Source organism: Hoplias malabaricus, chromosome 3 (assembly GCF_029633855.1).
Source record: "Hoplias malabaricus isolate fHopMal1 chromosome 3, fHopMal1.hap1, whole genome shotgun sequence".
Lineage (NCBI taxonomy): Eukaryota > Metazoa > Chordata > Actinopteri > Characiformes > Erythrinidae > Hoplias > Hoplias malabaricus.
In genome coordinates this window covers 29,022,323-29,042,306 of record NC_089802.1, presented here as the reverse complement: position 1 = coordinate 29,042,306, position 19,984 = coordinate 29,022,323, and the positions used below count along the sequence as shown (strand labels likewise).

At 42.5% G+C, this 19,984-nt stretch overlaps 1 protein-coding gene across 3 annotated transcripts in view; it reads left to right on the top strand.

Moving 5' to 3' along the window:
* grid1b (glutamate receptor, ionotropic, delta 1b) overlaps positions 1–19,984 on the top strand; it is a 322,140-nt gene that overhangs the window by 158,478 nt on the left and 143,678 nt on the right. For 2 of the 3 annotated variants that reach the window (XM_066664931.1, XM_066664930.1), the window contains exon 3: positions 14,378–14,662. In XM_066664931.1, the coding sequence (XP_066521028.1) occupies positions 14,378–14,662 (285 nt within the window). Of the gene's footprint in view, positions 1–12,992; positions 13,050–14,377; positions 14,663–19,984 lie in introns of those variants that run through there. The other variant, XM_066664932.1, reaches the window with a different exon arrangement.

The window sequence follows — 19,984 nt, the reverse complement described above, 5'->3', positions numbered from 1 at the left end:
ATTTAAATATAGATTTTTTACAAGTATGAAGCCGGCCTAAATGTAAATCATTAAAATATTAAACTCATTTTGTAGAAGAACACATGATTATAAGAGACCCTTTGCAAGGGTTAAATTCTAAGAATTATTCCTACTGCGACCAGAGGATTTTGGGATCAAATCATGTTTTAGTAATCAATCAGATCTTTAAGTTATATTCTATATTTCATAAAGTAAATCATTATTAAAAGAAACAGGTTGTTGTGTGGTAGATTGCTACATAGTAAACACCAGTCTACTTCCATTCCATCATTTCAAAAATGAAGTGTTTCGGATGGAAGGTATAGACCTTTCCCTCCAGCCAGTGAGTGTGAAGAATTGTCCTTTTGCACCTGTGGGTCAGTTTGAGAGCCAATATCTGTTCCGACTGATGACAGATATGGGTCACATTAAAAAAAAATGAAAAAGGGTGTGATCAGATTTGATCCACAGCTTTCTGCGTTGTGTGTATGTAGCCAAACAAAATCCTTTTGGTACCAAGAGTGCACCAATCTTTGAAGATTCAGCTTGAGGATGAAGAAAAGGCAAAGTTGACTTAACAAATGTCAGGAGCTGCCAATACACCCCAACTATTCTCAGCAGCCCTGCCAGGAGGGGGAGAAAAACAGGGCCAAATGAAATTCAAATGCCAGTGCTTCTATAACCTTTAATCAATACAAGGATGGCGAGGAGGGAGAATCCATCTCTTTAAAAGATATGACGGTTCCACGCTGAGCCCCTTTTCCACCAGCAGATTCCAGGACATCCATTAAGACTCAGGCAGAGCTCTAGAGGCCAGGCGTTGGTTAAAAATAAGTGACATATGCCTACCTATTGTTTTAGCCCGACATCCTCCAGGTAAGTATTAATACATTAGAGTTGTAGAGGATCATCAGTAACGCAGCAGTCCTTTAAAACTCATCTGTGTCACTTTTGTCTTCACATGATGTTAGTCTTCCTCTGAAGCAGCGCGGCTAAAAATAAACCTGCTGCATGTTCTAGAAAAGAACTAAAGGCGTTCTCAGTGATAACAGGCCACGGTTTTCTTCTTTGAGCCACAACTTGGATGCCATTTGAGGGGCCCCTCAAGAGGGCAACACATGTCAGAATAAACGAGTTAATTATAGTAAAATAAAAGAAAAAGTGACAACTTTCGGAAGTTCTCCAGTGGCTTTATCCACAGTTTTATTTGAAGTCGGCAAGTCTTTAACGGAGGCCTTGACGTGTTGTTGTAGATCTGTTGGAGCAGAGCTGTTTTTAGTCATTCTGATAATGAAAAATAAAACTGCAGAGTTTTGTCTGAACACTAAACGGAATAGTGGCGTTGCTTCCAAGATGACATGGATGTTGTTATATGTTCTGCCAGAGCTGAACTATGGGATTGTGTTTGGTGAGGTCTGCAGGGCACAGATGTTTAAAAAAAAAAAAAAACCCACCTCATTTTCATATGACACTTATAGCTGCTGCTAGTGCATCTATGGGGTTTCTAATTGCTAAGTGCATAACTTTACAATTTTGGTTGCTTTATATGAAAAATAATTACTGAATTTAGTTAGGCTGCCATCACTGATGCTTCTAGGACTGCTGATTGTTCTATAGATTTCTAATTATGTATTTAATTCCTGCAAAGTGTATGTCCTTCTGTCCTCCTTCTGGGAGATCTCATGTGGCTATATCACCTCTACAGGGAAATACATCCTATTTCAATCTTTGGCTTCCAAACAGAACTTAATTAATAATAATTAAAAAAACTGAAAATACACAATTACTACAATCCATGCAGAGATTGCAACAAGAAAAACATTGTTTTGAATAATTAACTAATATTCTCTGGTTCTTCTAAATCCAGGTGGATTTTCTGCTGAGCAGATGCAGAATTAAATGGCCTTCCCATGTCATTAACTCTGTGGAATACAGCATAACTCTCATATTAAAGCATTAAAGTTTATTTTCAATAAAAGACCTGTGGAAAAATTCAAACCAAAAAATCAATGACTTCTAAACCTATCTATTGATGTAGATGAGTCTCCGACCTAAGTGTTCTCTAATGACAGACGTCATGTAGAAACAGTGGCCAGATCTCTTGTGCCCTCTGTCCTGGCTGGCCCCAGATCCAATATTGGGAGCGTCGCTAATGACCCCATTACTCTCTCCGATGGCCGTTATGGGCTCAGTGGAGCAGTGGTGACAGCCGTGTTTGTCCTGCCAAATGACCACTGGCCCTCCCCCAGACGGACAGCTGCATAGAAGGAAGTAACCGGGGGAAAAATGTTTTTATAAGACCACCCTGATGATATACCGGATGATTAAAGCATCTGACGACAGAGGTCAATCACACGCAGGTCACCTTCCAGGGGAGAAAACTGGAGGCAGGAAAGCGTGAACCTGCATGGAGGACTGTCCAAGGTGATAAGAGGGAAAGAACAGAGCCCATAAAAGGCCCAATAAAAGACACCAACAGTGAAATGTGTGCTCATTGCAGCCGGACATTAAAATGAGCAATGGCAGCGGCTCAGCGTGTGGACAGACGTGCATATTCACAAGAGACGGGAGGAGGGGGGAAACAGGATAAGGGATGCATACAGAGAGGGCCAAATGTGGCATTGACTGGGGTCTGCGGAGGACGTACTGAAGTCGTGTCGCCGTTCTGAAGACGGTGTCATGCCCATGTTTGGAAGGCAGTGTCTCTGCTGGGTCTAACGCCTCTACACAGTGATGTAATGTGGCTACTTCCTTTCAGTCAATGGGTGACCATTAGTGCAATCGATATTAATGCATTAAAGCAAGCAGAAAATGAATATGTTAATATTTTAACGCTAATTAATCATTTGACCAAATATGGCCACAACGTCCTCTGAGACATTTAATCTAAAATCACATTTGAAAGGAACCTTGAAACATTTTTATTTAAATTTATTTCTGTACGTCATTTTAGTCATTTTTAACATTGTATTCATTTTATTAGTTGCTTCTCATTTTTCTTACTTGCTCTCTTTAAAAACGTGTAAATGCTTGTTTACATTTGACCCTATGTTCATTCATTCTCTGTAACCGCTTATCCAGTTCAGGGTCGCGGTGGGTTCAGAGCCTACCTGGAATCATTGGGCGCAAGGCGGGAATACACCCTGGAAGGGGCGCTAGTCCTTCACAGGGCAACACAGACACACACAGACCTACGGACACTTTTGAGTTGCCAATCCACCTACAAATATGTGTTTTTGGACTGTGGGAGGAAACCGAAGCACCCGGAGGAAACCCACACGGACAGAACACACCAACTCCTCACAGACAGTCATCGAACCCACAATCTCTAGGCCAATGGAGCTCTGTGATTGCGACACTACCTGCTGCGCCACCGTGCCGCCTGTCCTATGTTCACTTTTATTTTAATTATGAAATTAATTCTGGTTACACTGTTTACCCATTTAAATTTTACTATTATGTTATTAATGTTACATAATAGTAAAAGAGAGTGTCTCTCTCTCTCTCTCTCTCTCTCTCTCTCTCTCTCTCTCTCTCTCTCTCACTCTCTCTCTCTCACACACACACACACACACACACACAAACACAAACACACACAAAGCACGCACACATAGAAACAGAAAGAGAGAGAGAGAGAGAGAGAGAGAGAGAGAGAGAGAGAGATGAGAGAGAGAGAGAGAGAGAGAGAGAGAGAGAGAGAGAGAGAGAGAGAGAGAGAGAGAGAGAGAGAGAGAGAGAGTGCCAGGAGCTGGGTTGCAGTAGCATTAATTTTCTCCATTAAATCTTTTGTCCAAGCTTCATTGTGTTTAATGCTAAGGCTCTGTCTGAATATTTTACTTAGAATATAAAGAGATTTTAATTTAAAAATCATCAAAACTACACTGACCTATAAAAATTGTCAGCTTTTTATGCAAACTACACTTTTGTGAATTAGTTGTTGTACATCCTTCCAAAAATATGGGAAGTAGTGCCATTAAATGTGTTATTGTTATATTTATATATATTGTTGTGACTTTTATATTGATAATGTATTTATTATTTTAAATTTAAATATCCATTATTAAGAGCTACAAGTAGTGTCACTGTCACACAGCTCCAGGGACCTGGAGGTAGTGGGTTCGATTCCAGGTGACTGATTGTGAGGAGTTTGATGAATTCCTCCCACGGTCCAAAAACACACATTGGCAGGTGGATTGGCGACTCAAAAGTATCAGTGAATGTGTGAGTGTGTATCGCCCTGCAAGGACTAGTGCTTCCTCCAGGGTGTGTTCTCACCTTGCGCCCTGTGATTCTGGGTAGGCTCCAGACTCACCACAACCCTGAACTGTATAAGCGCTTACAGACAATGAATGAATTATTAAGAGCTTCAGTCTTAAGGAGAAAGGAAAATCATGATCATGATTAATCATGATTAGTCACAGCAAATATTATGATTTTTGTGTGTGTAAAACCATGCGTAGATGATGTAGTGCATTCCATATAAACAAAGTCAAATACATATTTATTATCCATATCGAAACAAGTAGCAATATGCCCTATACAGTTGTCTGTGTCCTACCATAGATATAAGGGCATTTTGAGCAGAATCCATTACATTATCTGAATGCAGCCTTAAGGTTTACACACTCTGCCTCCCCCCACCAAAGCTCAAAGTAGTTGCTGATGATGCAGGGTTCCCTTTAAACCCCACCTCGTGTGATATTACTAATGGCTAATAGAACACTCCTTTAAAGCAGAGTGATACATGTAGAGTTAAAAGTCCTAGTGTTGTTGCACTATATCAGCACTATATCATGGAATTGCTTGGTTGGAACTAATCACAGTGTAAAAGGTAATATATATGTATTCTTTATGGAAACAAAAGTGGATCTTCTGGGGCATTGCTTAAAGAAACCTTTATAGCACCTTTATTTTTGTAATGTAGAGTGTATCATCCAGATGGTAAAAGCACATCTGTATGCCCTGTTTTTTGTTTACTGCATGGGATAGAGTATATGAACACAGTCTTGCACGGGGGCCTGAGCAGACAAAGTCATTTCACATGCATTGCAAGGAGGGTGGGGTGAAGCCTTCAGAATTGTGGGCTTTATCAGCAGCTGGCACGTTGTGAACGCTCCTCTGGCAAACACTGGCATGGCTCTAACTTCCCGTGGAGCCTTCAGAGCTTTTGAGAGTGCCGGGGTCTTTAATGTTGGGGGGTTCTTGCTCAGCTGAAAGAGCCAGGACTTGGAGACTGCCATTTTGTTGCTACGGTTGGGATCAAGTGCATAAACTGAAAAAGACAGTCCCAGACAAAGGCTTTGTCCTCCCGCTGACCTCTCCATGAAAGCGGCACCACATTTTAAATCTTTTTTACAGACTGTGTACAGGGTCAAGTACATGCTTTTGCTGATTATTTTAACACATACTACATTTTACTTGAGTCACAAAAATTAAAATCTGTAGAAGTGTGATCTCTGTAGAGGTTGTGTCCTCCAAAAGTTACACAGTGCTGTTTCTGCAGTGCTGAGTTCGGAGTTGCATTGACAGAGACTCTATTCTCCCTATAGCAGGTCATCCCAGTGATTTTTAAGCTTTAAGGTAAAAAATACTACCTAATGTTCCCTTAAATACTGCTTCAAGAGAATTAACCCTTTACAGCCTCTTATATTTACTCAAGTTTACAAAATGTCCCCACTGTTTTGGATATGTGGGTTTTGTGTGAGCCTGTCCTCAGAATCCCTCTTAAGAGCTTTGTGGCACTGGGCCCTGCTGCGGAGCTTTATCTCTGTGTTGCTGACATGTAGCGTTTTGTCTTCAGATACTCTCTGACCTCCATCCCCTTATCTGACCAGCCAGACAGGAAAGGGGTCCTCTAAAGACCGCTCAAGTGCCTCCTGCAAATGCTAATGAGAACCTGAAGCAGGCACAATGGAAGTCAAAGCTCTGCTTTGACTGGATTTGTTCAGAAAAGAGGGAAAAAAAGCATATTTCTTTAGATAGCATGCCTTGGGTTAGGGTTAGGGTTTGGAAACTTGTATTAGGGTGTTAAAACAGATGCATAAGAGTAACAGTAATAACATGACAACACTTTTGCTAGTAATTGCAAGTAGATAGAATGTAGAGTAATGTGTAACAAGTGTGAACTAAATGAAATCAATTGCACGCCATTAAAACAAGTGGATTGCAACTGACAAGATGGATTACACTGGTTGCACTGTTGTTAAGTTGTTATTAATCAGTTATCGATCTTGCACAATGAGTGGAACATTTATTGGACACTTATAAAGCCTTTATGCAGATACCAAGGTTAGTATTAAGGGTTAGTGATTAGGGTTAGGGTTTCAGTGAGATCACTCCTTGGTATCTAGGGTTTGGTATCTGGTTCTGTTAAATGAGGATTGTAATGAGTTATGGTTATGTGACCTTCACTCATGGCTTACTTGGACATTTCCCATTGGCACACGCAACTGAAAGGGGACGAGGTCTGAAAAGACATTTGGGTAGAAAGGAAGAGTTTGACATGTGCCCTTTTGTTAAGCATCATCTTTGTCCCTTTGTATTTGTCCCATTGTAGAACATCCCTTTGTGAGAGATCCCTATCAGCCCTTGTTCTCTTAACATCCCTCTTTTAATTACACTACAAGCCCCTGAAATGACGAGCTCATCTCTGCAAAGGGGGCACAAACAAAGGGGCCAAACTTCGTCTTCCCTTTCTTAACCCTGCAGTGTCGCAGATGTAATTAATATCCTTAATTAGGCTTGGGGTATCGATGAAGGCTCACCGACTGTAGGGCCCTGAGAACTCATTAGACCCGTTGCTTTTCAAAGTGTCCAGCCAACTCCACAGTTGCGCCTCTTTCTTTTGACGTGCCGGCAGGACCCTTTCTTTTTTTGTGCTTGGATGCTTGTCGTCTCGCTGCTGTATTGTGCGTGCCCCTGGATGCTTTGATTTGGTCGTGCAGGTGTTGAAGCCTCATCCGCATCCACACCCCCACCACAGCCCCCGCCAGAAAAAGGCCCTCAGAGGGTGAATGGCGTATTCTCTCTGAGCCACTGGCTGGGATGTTTCATCTTGCTATCGTATTAGCGTGAAGAGCTCCAGCTATTCAAATGGTCATTCAGAGCTGTGGTAATCAGAGCCGCCGTTCGCTTTTTTTTCCGCTTCCGTAGCAACTGTTCCGTGAAGGGGATTTGAATGCGGGAGTGAGTAAACACAGACAGAGGGTGAGGAAATGCACAAACAGATTGACAGAAGTGCAAGGTGTTTTTGTGGGTTCTACTTACAGCGAGCGACAGCTGGTAGCAATTCGTCCACTATTGAACACAGTAGAAAGCCATTGTGGAGTGGACATTAATATGGAAAATAAACAAGTAAACAACCATGGGAAATAAAATTTAACAATAAAAGATGTAGACCAGAATTCATATGTAGTTCTTCTCCACAATTTGACAGTGGCAAATCTCTTACTCCCATGATGCTAGCAAGCACAGAAAAGAATACATTTGGGGGTGGGTATTTGAGAAACCGGGGGTTCCCAGGTTAGTTTTGGAGCTGGATTTTTCTGTAAACAAACCTCAACAACACCTCAGATGTGTACCCTTGATGCAAGACTACACCTATCCCAGTATGAGTAAGACTAAGAAAAATAGATTCAACACACTTGAAGGACAGCACTAACCATGTCAGCTAACAGATGCCCTGTTGGCTAGAGTCGTAATGAATGCTGGCTGAAGAGGGCCATCCTAGACACCCTGAGTGAAAGTGAGGATGGTTATGTCCTCTTAGCTTCTTGGCTGTAAATGGGATTGAATGCACACTGGCTGGACCATTTGGCTAATTCTTAATAACCTTCTTATCCTGTGGTCATGGTTTGTGCTATGAGCTATTCATCCTCCTTAAAAAGCAATGTGCACAGTGTATACTTTTGTGTCACAGTTGGATACAGTGAAGGCTGAAGCCCTCTACACACTATTCTGGAGTGGGCATGGACACACCACGTTTAGAAAAGGCTCAGCTCATTCTTGGATGGTCAGGGTCATGGACATCATACTCCCTCTGTGAGACTGGGCAGATGGATGAGTCCAGCATTTGGGTCCCTTTCATTTCCATAGTGTCTTTCAGACAAGGCTGAGGTCTGCCCTTGACTCTTATCTGACAAGCCAAAGCCCTCTGGGAGATGTGAGGACACTGTGTTCGCGAGAGAACATTGACTTGCGCTTATTTTAGCAAGAGTATGGTAAAGGCTATAGTGGCGTGACCATAGCCCTCATCCCTGTTTAATAACAGCCTTTTTAAATCTACTCTTAGTACCTCCTGATTCACATGTACTTGTTCTATAATTTTACCACATTTTTGACCTCAAGAATGCTGCCTGTTTTATTGAAAGTGATGACAAGGATGATGGTGCATTCTACTGGTCAAAAACAAAGTAGACCCCTGTCTCAAACATCACCCTTTATCTGTATTTAGGGAGCTATTTGACGTGATCTAAAATCTGTCAAACTATCAATGGCTGTCATTGCTAATCCACTCAACAGAAGCTTTGAATGACAGCAGTGTGGGGCTTACCAACACTCACCACCAATATTGATCCTCATCTATGCTTCTCTGATGGACAAACACACTTATCGAATCATTGGTTAAGCAAATGGAGCCCATTAAAGGCCACACCGGGAGTGCGCTTTAACTTGTCAGGACAGGAGTGTTCATAATGGAGGACCGGACATGACAGAATATGTGATGGAGGATTGGTTTTGGGTCTCACACACACATACACAAATACAGTATGTTAATCCCACTGATTCATGTCTGAACTTTTTACGGGTACTCTTCTTGGTGGGGGAGCCTACAGCTGTGCATGCAAACGAGGGCAGCATGTGGAAGCTGCGGCTCCTGGCTGGATGAAGATTTGTAATGGATGAGGCTCAGTGTTGGTTCATGCATCATTCCTGCTGCAGCGTGTGCTGTCGGAAAGAGAAAAGGATGGTCACGACACTGGCCACTGACAGCTCCTGCCCATGCTAATAATTCACGCATCCGGGAGACGACAGGGCATCAGTGTTTTTTCACGTCAACCACCACCCCGTTCTCTGTAGGAATGCGAAGCTAGAAAAGGCCATGGTCATTAGCGTTCTGCTGATTTCTGTTAGTCATTATTAATTCAGTATTAATAATTCATACTGGACAACTCAACTTCATTTTCACAGCAGCACTATGCTCCTTTGAAATCGTATTTTTCTTTCTTTCCGACACATTCTTGTTCCTGTATCAGATCCGTTGTTTAGGGGTCTACAGCCCAAGCGGTCGACCATCTTGTTTCCATGCACTGTAACAGCTGCACATTCCATGCATGGTACAGACAGTCGTGCTGTATCTGTTTGCTCTGCATACATCCTTACCAGCCTTTCACCCTGTTCTCCAGTGGACCAGACCTTAAGGGACCACCACAGAGCAGCCTGTTATTTGCTTGGTGGATGTGTTACTTTGTGTTGTACTTGCTCGAGTGGTTCAGACCCTCATTGTCACAGCTATTCTTGGCTAGAATTTAAAGAGACTGTTACCTCTTTGCCTCCATCTCATGCTTGTTAGTGGTCAGAGTAGTAGCACTGGGTAGGTTTCCTCTTCACTGACCCAGCAGCCAAACAGTCAGCCAGGATTGGACCTATATAATTTATCAATAGATTTATGTGGAGGGTTATGAGAATGTGTTAAGCGGGTATAAAAGGCCAGGTGTTGTTAAATGTAGGGTTCATTCTCGCTGACCCTAATTCATTTGATTTATGAAGTTCCAAGGTATCCACCTCCACTTTCCGTACGTTCTTCATTCGGCTTTGTCAGACGGCGAGGCAACAGCTGGAACATTTATCAGTTTGAAGAGATTCTGATCCACAACATGAAACATTTCCTTGTCTCAGTGTGTACTTCACAAATACACATCCTTTCAGACGCACAGTATTAAGCATTTGTTCTCTTTATTGTGGAAAGATGGACACAGCTATGGATGAGTTTGGATCTGAATCCAGAGGGACACTTGGTTTCTTCTCTCCCTCAAAGATGAAAGCGGTGATCTGATGGGGACAGTGTTGGTGGTCTAATATTGTCCTTTTCATCCCATATCTTGTCCTGTTTTCTAAAATCCTGGAGGTGTGTGTGTGTGTGTGTGTGTGTGTGTGTGTGTGTGAATTTGTCCAGAGGTGTGTGTGAATGAGTGAGTGGGTGACTGGATGAATGATACTTTGTCGACCAAACTCCCAATACAAGTGTATAATAGAAAAGTCTTGAACATTCCGGACAGTGGTCTCTATTGCACTTTCCAACCAAATCCTTCACAGATGTAGCATATCTGAAACAACGAAAGAGCCTTACACACACACACACACACACACACACACACACACACACACACACACACTTACACTCAAGCATTGCAAAGCTTGTTAATCAAAAGCAGCAGAATTGCCTTTGACACAGAAAAGATAATCTCACTTGTGGGACTGTTTGCTCATGAGTTTGGGTGTGTTCTCTTTGTGTGTGTGTGTGTGTGTGTGTGTGTGTGTGTGTTTTGTTGGAATTGGCACCATGCTCAATTAACAAAAAATAATTAATGTTTACCAGCAAAGCAACATTTGTAGCGTTCCAAAACGTCAATCTCCACTGCGTCTTTTTGCGGTGCGTGTGCTCATGTCTTTTATGGAATTTATAGACTATCTTCTTCAGATCTGAAGCTGGAATAAAGTGAATATTGTACATCCTTGTTATGGACTGGTGCTGTGTACAGTGTGTGTTCCTGGATTGTGTTCTGTGATTCTGGGTGGGCACCGGACAAACCGTGACCCTGAACTGGATAAGAGGTTACAGACAATGAATGAATGAATGAATATACATATCAGATTTCAGTATATTTCTGGTTCATTTGCTGGAGTGTAACTTTTTTGTAGAATGTTCAGCACAAGAACTGAATGTGTAAATGTCCTGGATCAATGTTGTCTGATCATTCAGTGGTGGGACCTAAAACAGCAACATGACATCACACACAGATGAAATGGACCTGAGGAAAACTCAAAGTAGGAACAGAAAACACTCAAAAACCACAAAGCCATTAGTAGTTTTGGAAGTGAATGCACAACTTTGCTCAAGTCCCAATTCAATTCTACCTGAAGCAGCCTCAGTTTCTGCTGCAGTGGCACAAGGACGAGTGGATATCACTGGCTCTGACGCAGCTTTGTACTCTGCATTAGCATTTTTCATAGGAGGATGTGGGTAAAAGGTGTGTAATATGATATAAAAGCCCTGTCTAGACGGCTGATTACACTCTAATGGGAGACTGCACTGTGGTTCTAGTCCTTGGCCACCATGGTCAAGGACCTCTCAGTTTTGGGATGAGTCGCACTGAAGGCCGATCATTTGAGTCATATATAGGGCTTTATTTACATTGGATATGAGAACAGAAAGTTTATACAGATCATCAAGGCCAGCTGTTGTGTGAATTATACTGTCAGAACATCCAAAGATGACTTATTATTATGTATTACTTAATTTGAATGCCCGAATGTTCACAATGAGGTTTTGAATTGTCTTGCTGAAATAACCATGGACTTCCCACAAAAAATGTCACCTTGATGACATCTCTCTAAAAACCTAGTAAAATACCTTCACATCAATGATGTTTTCATATATATATATCCATCCATCCATTATCTGTAACCGCTTATCCAATTTAGGGTCGCGGGGGGTCCAGAGCCTACCTGGAATCATCGGGCGCAAGGCGGGAATACACCCTGGAGGGGACGCCAGTCCTTCACAGGGCATATATATATATCAAAGGTCAAAGGTCTCAAAGGTCAAGCACATTCAATAGTGGTTTCCAGCCTTTCCCAAAATCAAGTTTTTATATATAACCCAGTGGAGGTTTTTGGCATTACATATTCAATTGCAGTCATTTTTCCTCAAATGTAGACTGTCCTCATTGTATCAGACCTGCATGTTGCTTCATAGTCTGAAGGCCCTTGTGGGAACCTAGTATTTAGAGTCCCCTAGACAATGTCCTGTTCCAGTCAGTACAATATGGGACCATAAGGCAAGGTAGTCAAAGATCTTTACCTCTTGACCTGCAATGAATTAAGTTTTGTTTAGCTTTGGGGGGATTAATTTATTTATTTTTGTCCCACCTCAATTTCCACAAGCTCCTTCCGAAATTTTAAAGGTTGCTGTTCAGTTTGATTTGTGTTCCGGCGTGAATGCGATGGCACTAATCATTAGAAAGCTAAGTACAAGCGATTTTCCATAGAACTGCACCATTAAGGACAGTGTCTCTGCCACAAGGGGACGGAAAGTCAATAAAGAACAGGAGGCTGAGGTGACGTGTCTAATGCTTGGAAATGAAGGTACGAATATAGAAGGGCAGATTTTATACTGATTGAGATTTGTCTGTGTGTTCAATGCTTTAAAATGTGGTTCTTAAACATAAAGCCAATTCCTGTAGTGTTTATTTGTCCATCTTGGTTTTTCTCTAGTGTGTGTGTTTGTGTGTATCGATCTCAAAGCAGTTTGTGCAGGGCCCTGCTGAGGCCTCTTTAATTACTGCATCATTAGCCGCATTCATTTAAGTCCTAATGGTCAATTGGGGAAAAAACAGAGTCACGGACAAGCGAGAAATCTTATGCGATTAGAATCTAACAGTAATGCCCCAGTAATGCCATAGCCATCTGTGGTCAGGAGCTAGGGGACCACAACTGTCCCGTCTCTCTCAATCTGAAAGTGCAGGATGGCCCTATCTCTGTCCATACCACTAGCCAACATAGGCATTTATTTAAGTAACTGACAGATAAGTGCAGTTAGTGTTCTCCTCCAAGTGTATTGAGGCTGGATTTGGTGGTTTGGCTGGATTGACATGCCTGAAGGAGTATATGCTGCCTCATTGTCTCAGTTTTTTCTGCTAACAGATGGAAACAGTCTGAGCGCACAGATGAAAATGGTCCAGAGGCCTGCGACTGTACATGATTAAGGAACACGAGCATCTGGCAAGGGCATCATGTCTGCTCTGAGCTGCTGAAGTATTGAATTGGAGGTCAGCATAATCCTGGCAGAGTGAGCTGAGATACTGGCTGTACATACTGAGGGGTGTAAACTAGGGTATACACTCAATTGCCTTGAGTGCTTTCACATCACCACTTACACTCCAGCCTAGGCCCTGCTTCTGTTCCTAGGTTCGTTGACTGTATTATTGGTCTGTCCCAAAACCTAGTGAGCTGCCTGAGTAGGCACTGACTACATTGGCAGTATTCTAACTCATCAGGCAGATTACTGAGGCACTCTAGTTAGAAAGCGATTGTTTTATGGTTTTTCTTGCCCACTGTAGGCAACTGGTGTTTAATTACCTCAGCTTTTAGCGTCGCCTCAGCGTGTCCGTGCAATGGATCCTGCCCTTACTGTTTTCATTGTAATTTTTATTATTCATGCTCTGGTAAAAGAGTGAAATATACAGGAGTTGTGCTTGTGTTGCATCATGGGATTTCCTAAGCAGCTGAGGAACACTTCAGTGCTGCCTTAAAATTCAGCCAGATTAAGGTATCTCAGTAGGCAGCATATTTAGTGTGTCTAAGGATTGGGACAGCCTTGGGACAGTGCACACTATGACGTAAGATGATCTCTATATAGCCAGCTCACTAGGTTTTGGGGCACACCTTATAACCAGGGTCACTGAACAGGACCTTGTATTTCCAGGGGATGGAAAATCATTCTTAACTTAATGTGGATCTTAATGCAACAGCTGACCTCTCTCTGGCTGTTTGGGAGTATGATAGCCCTCTCCACTCATCTCTTTTTTAGATTTATGTTTTGTTTTACATCACTCAGAATTTTGGTTGGTTTGTCTGGAATGAAATATTGTCACAATGCAAATAGCATGTGGTATTTTTAAATTATGTCACAAAGCAACATTATTTGTTTGGTGTATTCATAACAGTTTGATAACTAATATACAACAATTTAGTCCAGCATGTTGGACAGTTTAGGACAGCATCATTGAGGCACTGTAATGTCTCCCATTTTCCTTAGAGTTTTTGCTTTCAGTGTTTTTATTTATTTATTTATTTTTTTCCCTAAGGGGACACTTCAGCAGACACTGAAATATTTGATTACTCACAAAATTATGAGACAATATCTTGGGTATCATAGAACAATTTGTTGGAAATTATGGGATAGTGAGTAATATGAAATAGTGTGTTTGGTCAATGCTTTTTGATGGAAATGATACAAGCTGTGTGCTCACAATTGAATGCGTCCACCATGGGTGTTTCGGTATTTTAAATATAAATGGCAGTCTACAAATGTTTGGACTTTTGACCATGTATAAAGATATTTATAGTCTAATTGATTTCCTCTGTTTCTCCACAGCCTGTGAGCTGATGACGCAGGGGATTCTGGCCCTAGTGACCTCCACTGGCTGCGCCTCGGCCAGCGCTCTTCAGTCCCTGACTGATGCCATGCACATCCCGCATCTCTACATCCAGCGGAATGGAGATGGCTCTCCGAGGACAGCCTGCCAGTTTAACCCCAGCCCTGAGGGGGAGCGCTACACCCTCGCCGCTCGACCCCCGGTGCGCCTCAGCGATGTCATGCTAACACTCGTCGCTGAGCTCCGCTGGCAGAAGTTCATCGTTTTCTATGACAGCGATTATGGTGAGTTCAGAGTAGACAGCTTCCTTGTGGAACTGTGGAACACTGTGTGGTTTATATTGAACAGTTTGTTGGAGATGTTGGGCACTATGGGACAGTGTGGACTGTGGGACACTGTGAATGTTGTGTATCATCGGACACTTGCCACTTTATTAGAAACATATTATTTGGAAATATAAAAAAGTGTTTCTAATAAAGTGACCGTTGAGTGGAAGCACAAGGCAGGGGTTTCTAATAAAGTGGCTTGTGAGTGGGAGCACAAGGAGTGGGTGTCTAATAAAGCAGACAATGAGTGGAGATCACCAGGACAGTGTTTGGGCAGATGAACATCACACTAAATGTTTAAGTCACATCTGATTTTGCCAGAGGTAATCAGATCTGCGTGATCAGACAGGCCGCCAGCTGGACAATACCATCAGAAATGAAGTGACACAAATAGATAAATATCTGCTGGTCTGCCTGTCTACGTCTACGGATTCATGCTGAAATGCATACTGCGTATGGTGATGGTCAGAAAGTCTGAAGGGGTGCAGGGGGATGCAAAAATATGCAAATTAGCATTAGCCAGCCAATCAGATTACTCCATGTAATATTGTCAAGCTTTTACATTTCTTTCTGTCCACATTAACATTTTCATTCTGTTTGGCTTCTCTATCACTTTATGCAAACGGATAAAGCAGCCAATCAGTAAGCTCTTGCTAGTCCTGCTTTTCAGCCCCTTGACTTGGAGGGTGGGCCACTGAAGCTGTGGCTGTGTTAGAATAAGGTGGCCAATAGTGGCCCCCTGTGAGTTAGGTCTTCTCTAAGTGCATGATGCTCTCACGGTGAGAGAGATAACGCTATGTTTAGGAATTGCCTCTCACACCATATCACTGGAGCTCAACATGCTTGGAAGAGAGTGCTCAGTGCTAATTCAGTTGTTAGCTAATAGAGAAGACCGTGTTGGCTAATATTAGGGCAGAAGGTGAACACACATACGCACACACACACACACACACTCTCTCTCTCTCTCTCTCTCTCTCTCTCTCTCTCTCTCTCTCTCTCTCTCTCTCTCTTAATCTGACTTCATCAAGATGAAATAAAAGGAAGATCCAGTTTAGCGATGTGTCAAATGCTAGCGTCATTGTTCGCTGCAGTGCTACCCTCATGGAGTAGGTTTGTTCCAGAATGCCGGATTTAATGGGCTTCCATTTTTCTTGTTTTTCCCTTTCAGCGGGTAAAGTTGGCAGTTTGTCCACCTCATCCAGCTCTGTGGTGAAGTCCCTCACTGCCTGCAGTGTCCTCTAATGAGTTTCCACACAGCGTATTAGGAGTCCTGGCTTCTCTCGTCCCGGCTAACTGCGCTCCTTCCGCTGCAGATGCTGACTTTAAATATTTCCATTATGGATTTTTTTAACACAAGGCATTAAGCGCAGAGCCGTTCGGAATGACTCCGCTCGTCCCTCACAGCCAAACGGGAACATTATTATAGAGACAGGGCTGTTTGTGTGTCCTGTTATCTAGCTTTATTATTTTAGCGTTCCTGGGATATATAAGTGTGTGTGTGTGTGTGTGTGTGTGTGTATGTGTGTGTAATATATACCGCATTTGCTTTAGTACAGTCATATAATCTAATCACTCCAACATGTTGATGGACAGTCAGAGGCTGGAGCTGGTCGCTTAAAGCACAGTTTATGTCAGCAATGCTCTACTCCTTCATCAACAAACTGACCACAGAGCTGCTCTTGTCTGGATAGTTTTGGGCTAGCAGTGCATAGGTAAAACCCCTGCAACACCACTGTGCTTGATACATTGTAACACACACACACAAACTGTTCTGTCAGAGACCTAAACATATCTACGCTCAACTTAAATCCATGTGCCTAAACCTAATCACACAAATCCCTTGTGTGGATATCTGGTCCTCACAAATATAAAAAAACACCAGCACACAAACACACACACTGCCATGTCTGTATCACCATTGCTGAATATGTTTATCCTATCAAAATATATCTGGTCAAAAGCAGTCATGGAATCAGAAACTGGATAAAGTAAATGCACAAGTAGTTGCTAATAATGTGGCCAGTGAGTCACATAAGTTTTCTTGTAGTTGGCCTTGTGGTCATAAGTGGGCAGTGATGAATGGGGATTGAATGAATGGCATTAAATCAGTCATTAAGAAACTGTAACGTTGGCTGAGGATGGATGTGGATTAGCGTTAATTATAAAGTCTAGTGGTGTATTTATGTCTTGTCCTGATTGCTGCTATTTGTCCTCCCAGTTGTTTGTATGTGAAACACTTTTGTTGTAATCGGCTAGTTAGCTGTCTCTCCTGATTAGTGCATTTCAAATTGACTGGAAGGCGATTAGCATTACGAAGATCTGTAATTGGATTGTTTCAAACCAACACAAATATGGGACACAGCTCTGGGAAGCATTGAGCATGGCTTTTATATTAGTTATGCCTTTAAGTCATTAGTGTATTGATTTCCTAAATGCCAATTAATCTGAGAAAATCCTCACATGGCTTGCTCGGGATTGGCGTGGTTACAGATTCTGGATGAGACACTCATTTCCTTTTGTGAAGTAGTAGTTTCCTCCTTCCTGTTTGGACAGGGACTGTTGTGTTTGAGCATGTGGGGTAGCGTGGTTATGATTAGATTGCCTCAGGGATTTTAGTCCTGTCCGAATATACTCTGTCAGTCATTAAAAAATGAGGATGGGTTCTCCCCTCTGAGTCCTGGTTGCTCTCAAGGCTTTTCCTTTTTTTACACAGGGTAGTCATCAGCAAACCTCATATACATCCAGCAAGGTTTATCAGATATTTTAAAATTATTATCAGCATTCTTGACATTACTCCACCCTGGTGTGGAAAATAGTTTTCTTCTGTGCGGGGCTTTAGTCAACACTTTAAAAAAATTAGAATTCTATTTATTTCTTTTTTTTTTTGTTGTTTTTTTTTTCTGAAATCCAGTGTGATTTCTGCCAACTTCGAACAATGGCAGCCTTTTTCTTTTGCGAGTCTGAAGGCAAGTGCATTTACGAGTCTGAAGGCAAATCGGAGCCGTTTATTTCACAGTGGCGAGAAGACAGTGAGATTGCAGTTTTTTCCCTGCCGAGTTGCAGCCTACACTTGCCGCCTTTGCTAATGGATAGTGCACATGGTCCACACAAAGAAACATGGCACTTTACACAGAGGCGAGGGTGGGGTTTCTGGGCCTCCTGGAAATTTTACGCATGGACCCCTCATCTCACCTATTTTGCTTTTAGCAGAAGCTGTCACAACGTTAAAGCGAGCCATTGGGCTAACTGCATTTTGTAATAGCTCCATAATTCCAGCTTTTATCCAGTGTTCAGCAGGCTATTGCCATTCAGCACTGAGGAAAGTTTTTACACTAGGAGATGCTTTACATTAGCTGTTAAAACTTTGCTGTGAGGATTTGATGGCTTTCAGCCATGTACACATGAATGTGGTCAGGTCGTTGAATGTTGGATTTTGAGTTCTGATTACCAAACCCCACTCCAACTCATCCTAGAGGATTTGGATGGAGTTCCAGCACCGCAGAGAGACCAGTCTGATGGCTTAACACTTGCTTAGAATGTGTAGAACCCCCTCTAAACCATACTTGTCATGGGCATGGTAAATTTAGGCTCAGGTAAACCTGCCTCAAAGCATCCCCCATTAAATCTCATGTACCATAAAGTCTTCACAAGCTGTTGATAGCAGTGTAGCATGTACAAAAACTGCTATTCTGGACATATATTGTCTGGACCCTTGACATCATCATGCCTCTGATTAGGGGTCCAGAGTGAAGCACTGGTTGCTGATGTAGTACTTGATTCACATGTGGTGTGGATGCCGCTATTCACACACGTAGCGTGGGACGTTTTAATAGGCAGTGCTAGTTCATGCTAGCAGAGGACAGGGACAAAAAGGGACATTTATTCAAATTAGGGCTTCTGTAGGAGTTTATTGGGAGCAGATGGGGCCTGGGTCTGGCTGTCCAGGTTCAGCCTCTGCTCCGACTCGCTCTGACAGCTGAATGATTATGATTAAGGAGAGACCTTGGATTACTGCACGGCTTCCCATCTCTAGCCTTCAGATTCTTTTTCCTTTTGCTCTCTCTTGCGCTCTCTTTTCTCACTCGCTCTATTCCTCTCTTTCTCTCTCACTGTTTTTCTGTGTGTGTGTTCTCCCACCCATTCCTAGGCAGACTCTATCATATTATTGCCTGCTCAGCCTGACCCACATTCCATCAGCTTCCTTGGCTTTCCTCTCTGTGGACCACATGCAATGTATTCATCCCTCCTTTTTGGGCCCAAATGGTGGACTCTCATTTTGGGCTACTGAAATGTAAAGCTGCTGTATGCATTATCAAGAAGATATATAAAAAAAAGAGGTATAGAAAACCTCCACATCTCTGAGAGCTGACCTTGCTGCCCACTGCGTGGCACAGAATTTCCATGTACTATCCGTTTTATTAGTAATGAAATCTTGTGACTAGTGCAGCTGAATTGGATCCAACAAGAAGGGGGATGGTGGTGAGGGAAAGGGTGCATGGTGGATACAGTGAGACCTACAGCAGAGTAAAAAGCAGGAGAGAGAAGTCCATTTCTCTAGCACAGCTAAAGCTAAAGCTTATTTAGAATATGTGAAATGACCAATTGCAGCTGTAAGGCATCTTCAGTTCTGCTTGTATAAATATGGAAACCTGCCGAAGATTTCAGTCCTCAAGATGGCATCTTATGGAGCTGAGGATGGGAGCCAGTGCCTGCAATGCCTGGATTACAACCCAGATGTTCTTGTCTTTTCAGCATTGTTGGTGTTCTTCTATCTCTGGCTCTTGGAGAGTTTCTTCTCTTGAGTTTTGGGAGCTAGTCTTCAAGGGGACCTATTATAAAAACTCACTTGTGTAGGGCTTGAGCAGGTTTGTTTGAGAATCTGGAAACTACCAACCCACACCCTGTGAAACAAGACTTTTTCCAAGTCTGTTTTGTGTGGGCTGGCTAAGTAAGAAAATCTGGGATTCAACAAGCTGTTCAGATTTGGCTCCTGTTCCGACACCAGGAAAGGGAAGTGTACCATCATGCCATCCCAGTATGTTTTTGCACAGCACTAGTTCCACTATTATGTGAGAGCACAAGGACAAGGTTAAAACATGTAAAACAACATATCGGGAGTGGAGAACTACTAGAGCCAAATGAAAACATTGAAAAAAAAAGAGGCCAGCACTATGGGAACCTAGCTAAAAAGGTAAAAATGAGAACTTCTCTGCTGCATGCTCAAGGGTGGGTGTTGGGGTGGTGTGGGGGGTGAATGGAGCCTTATTTTCATTTAAAGAA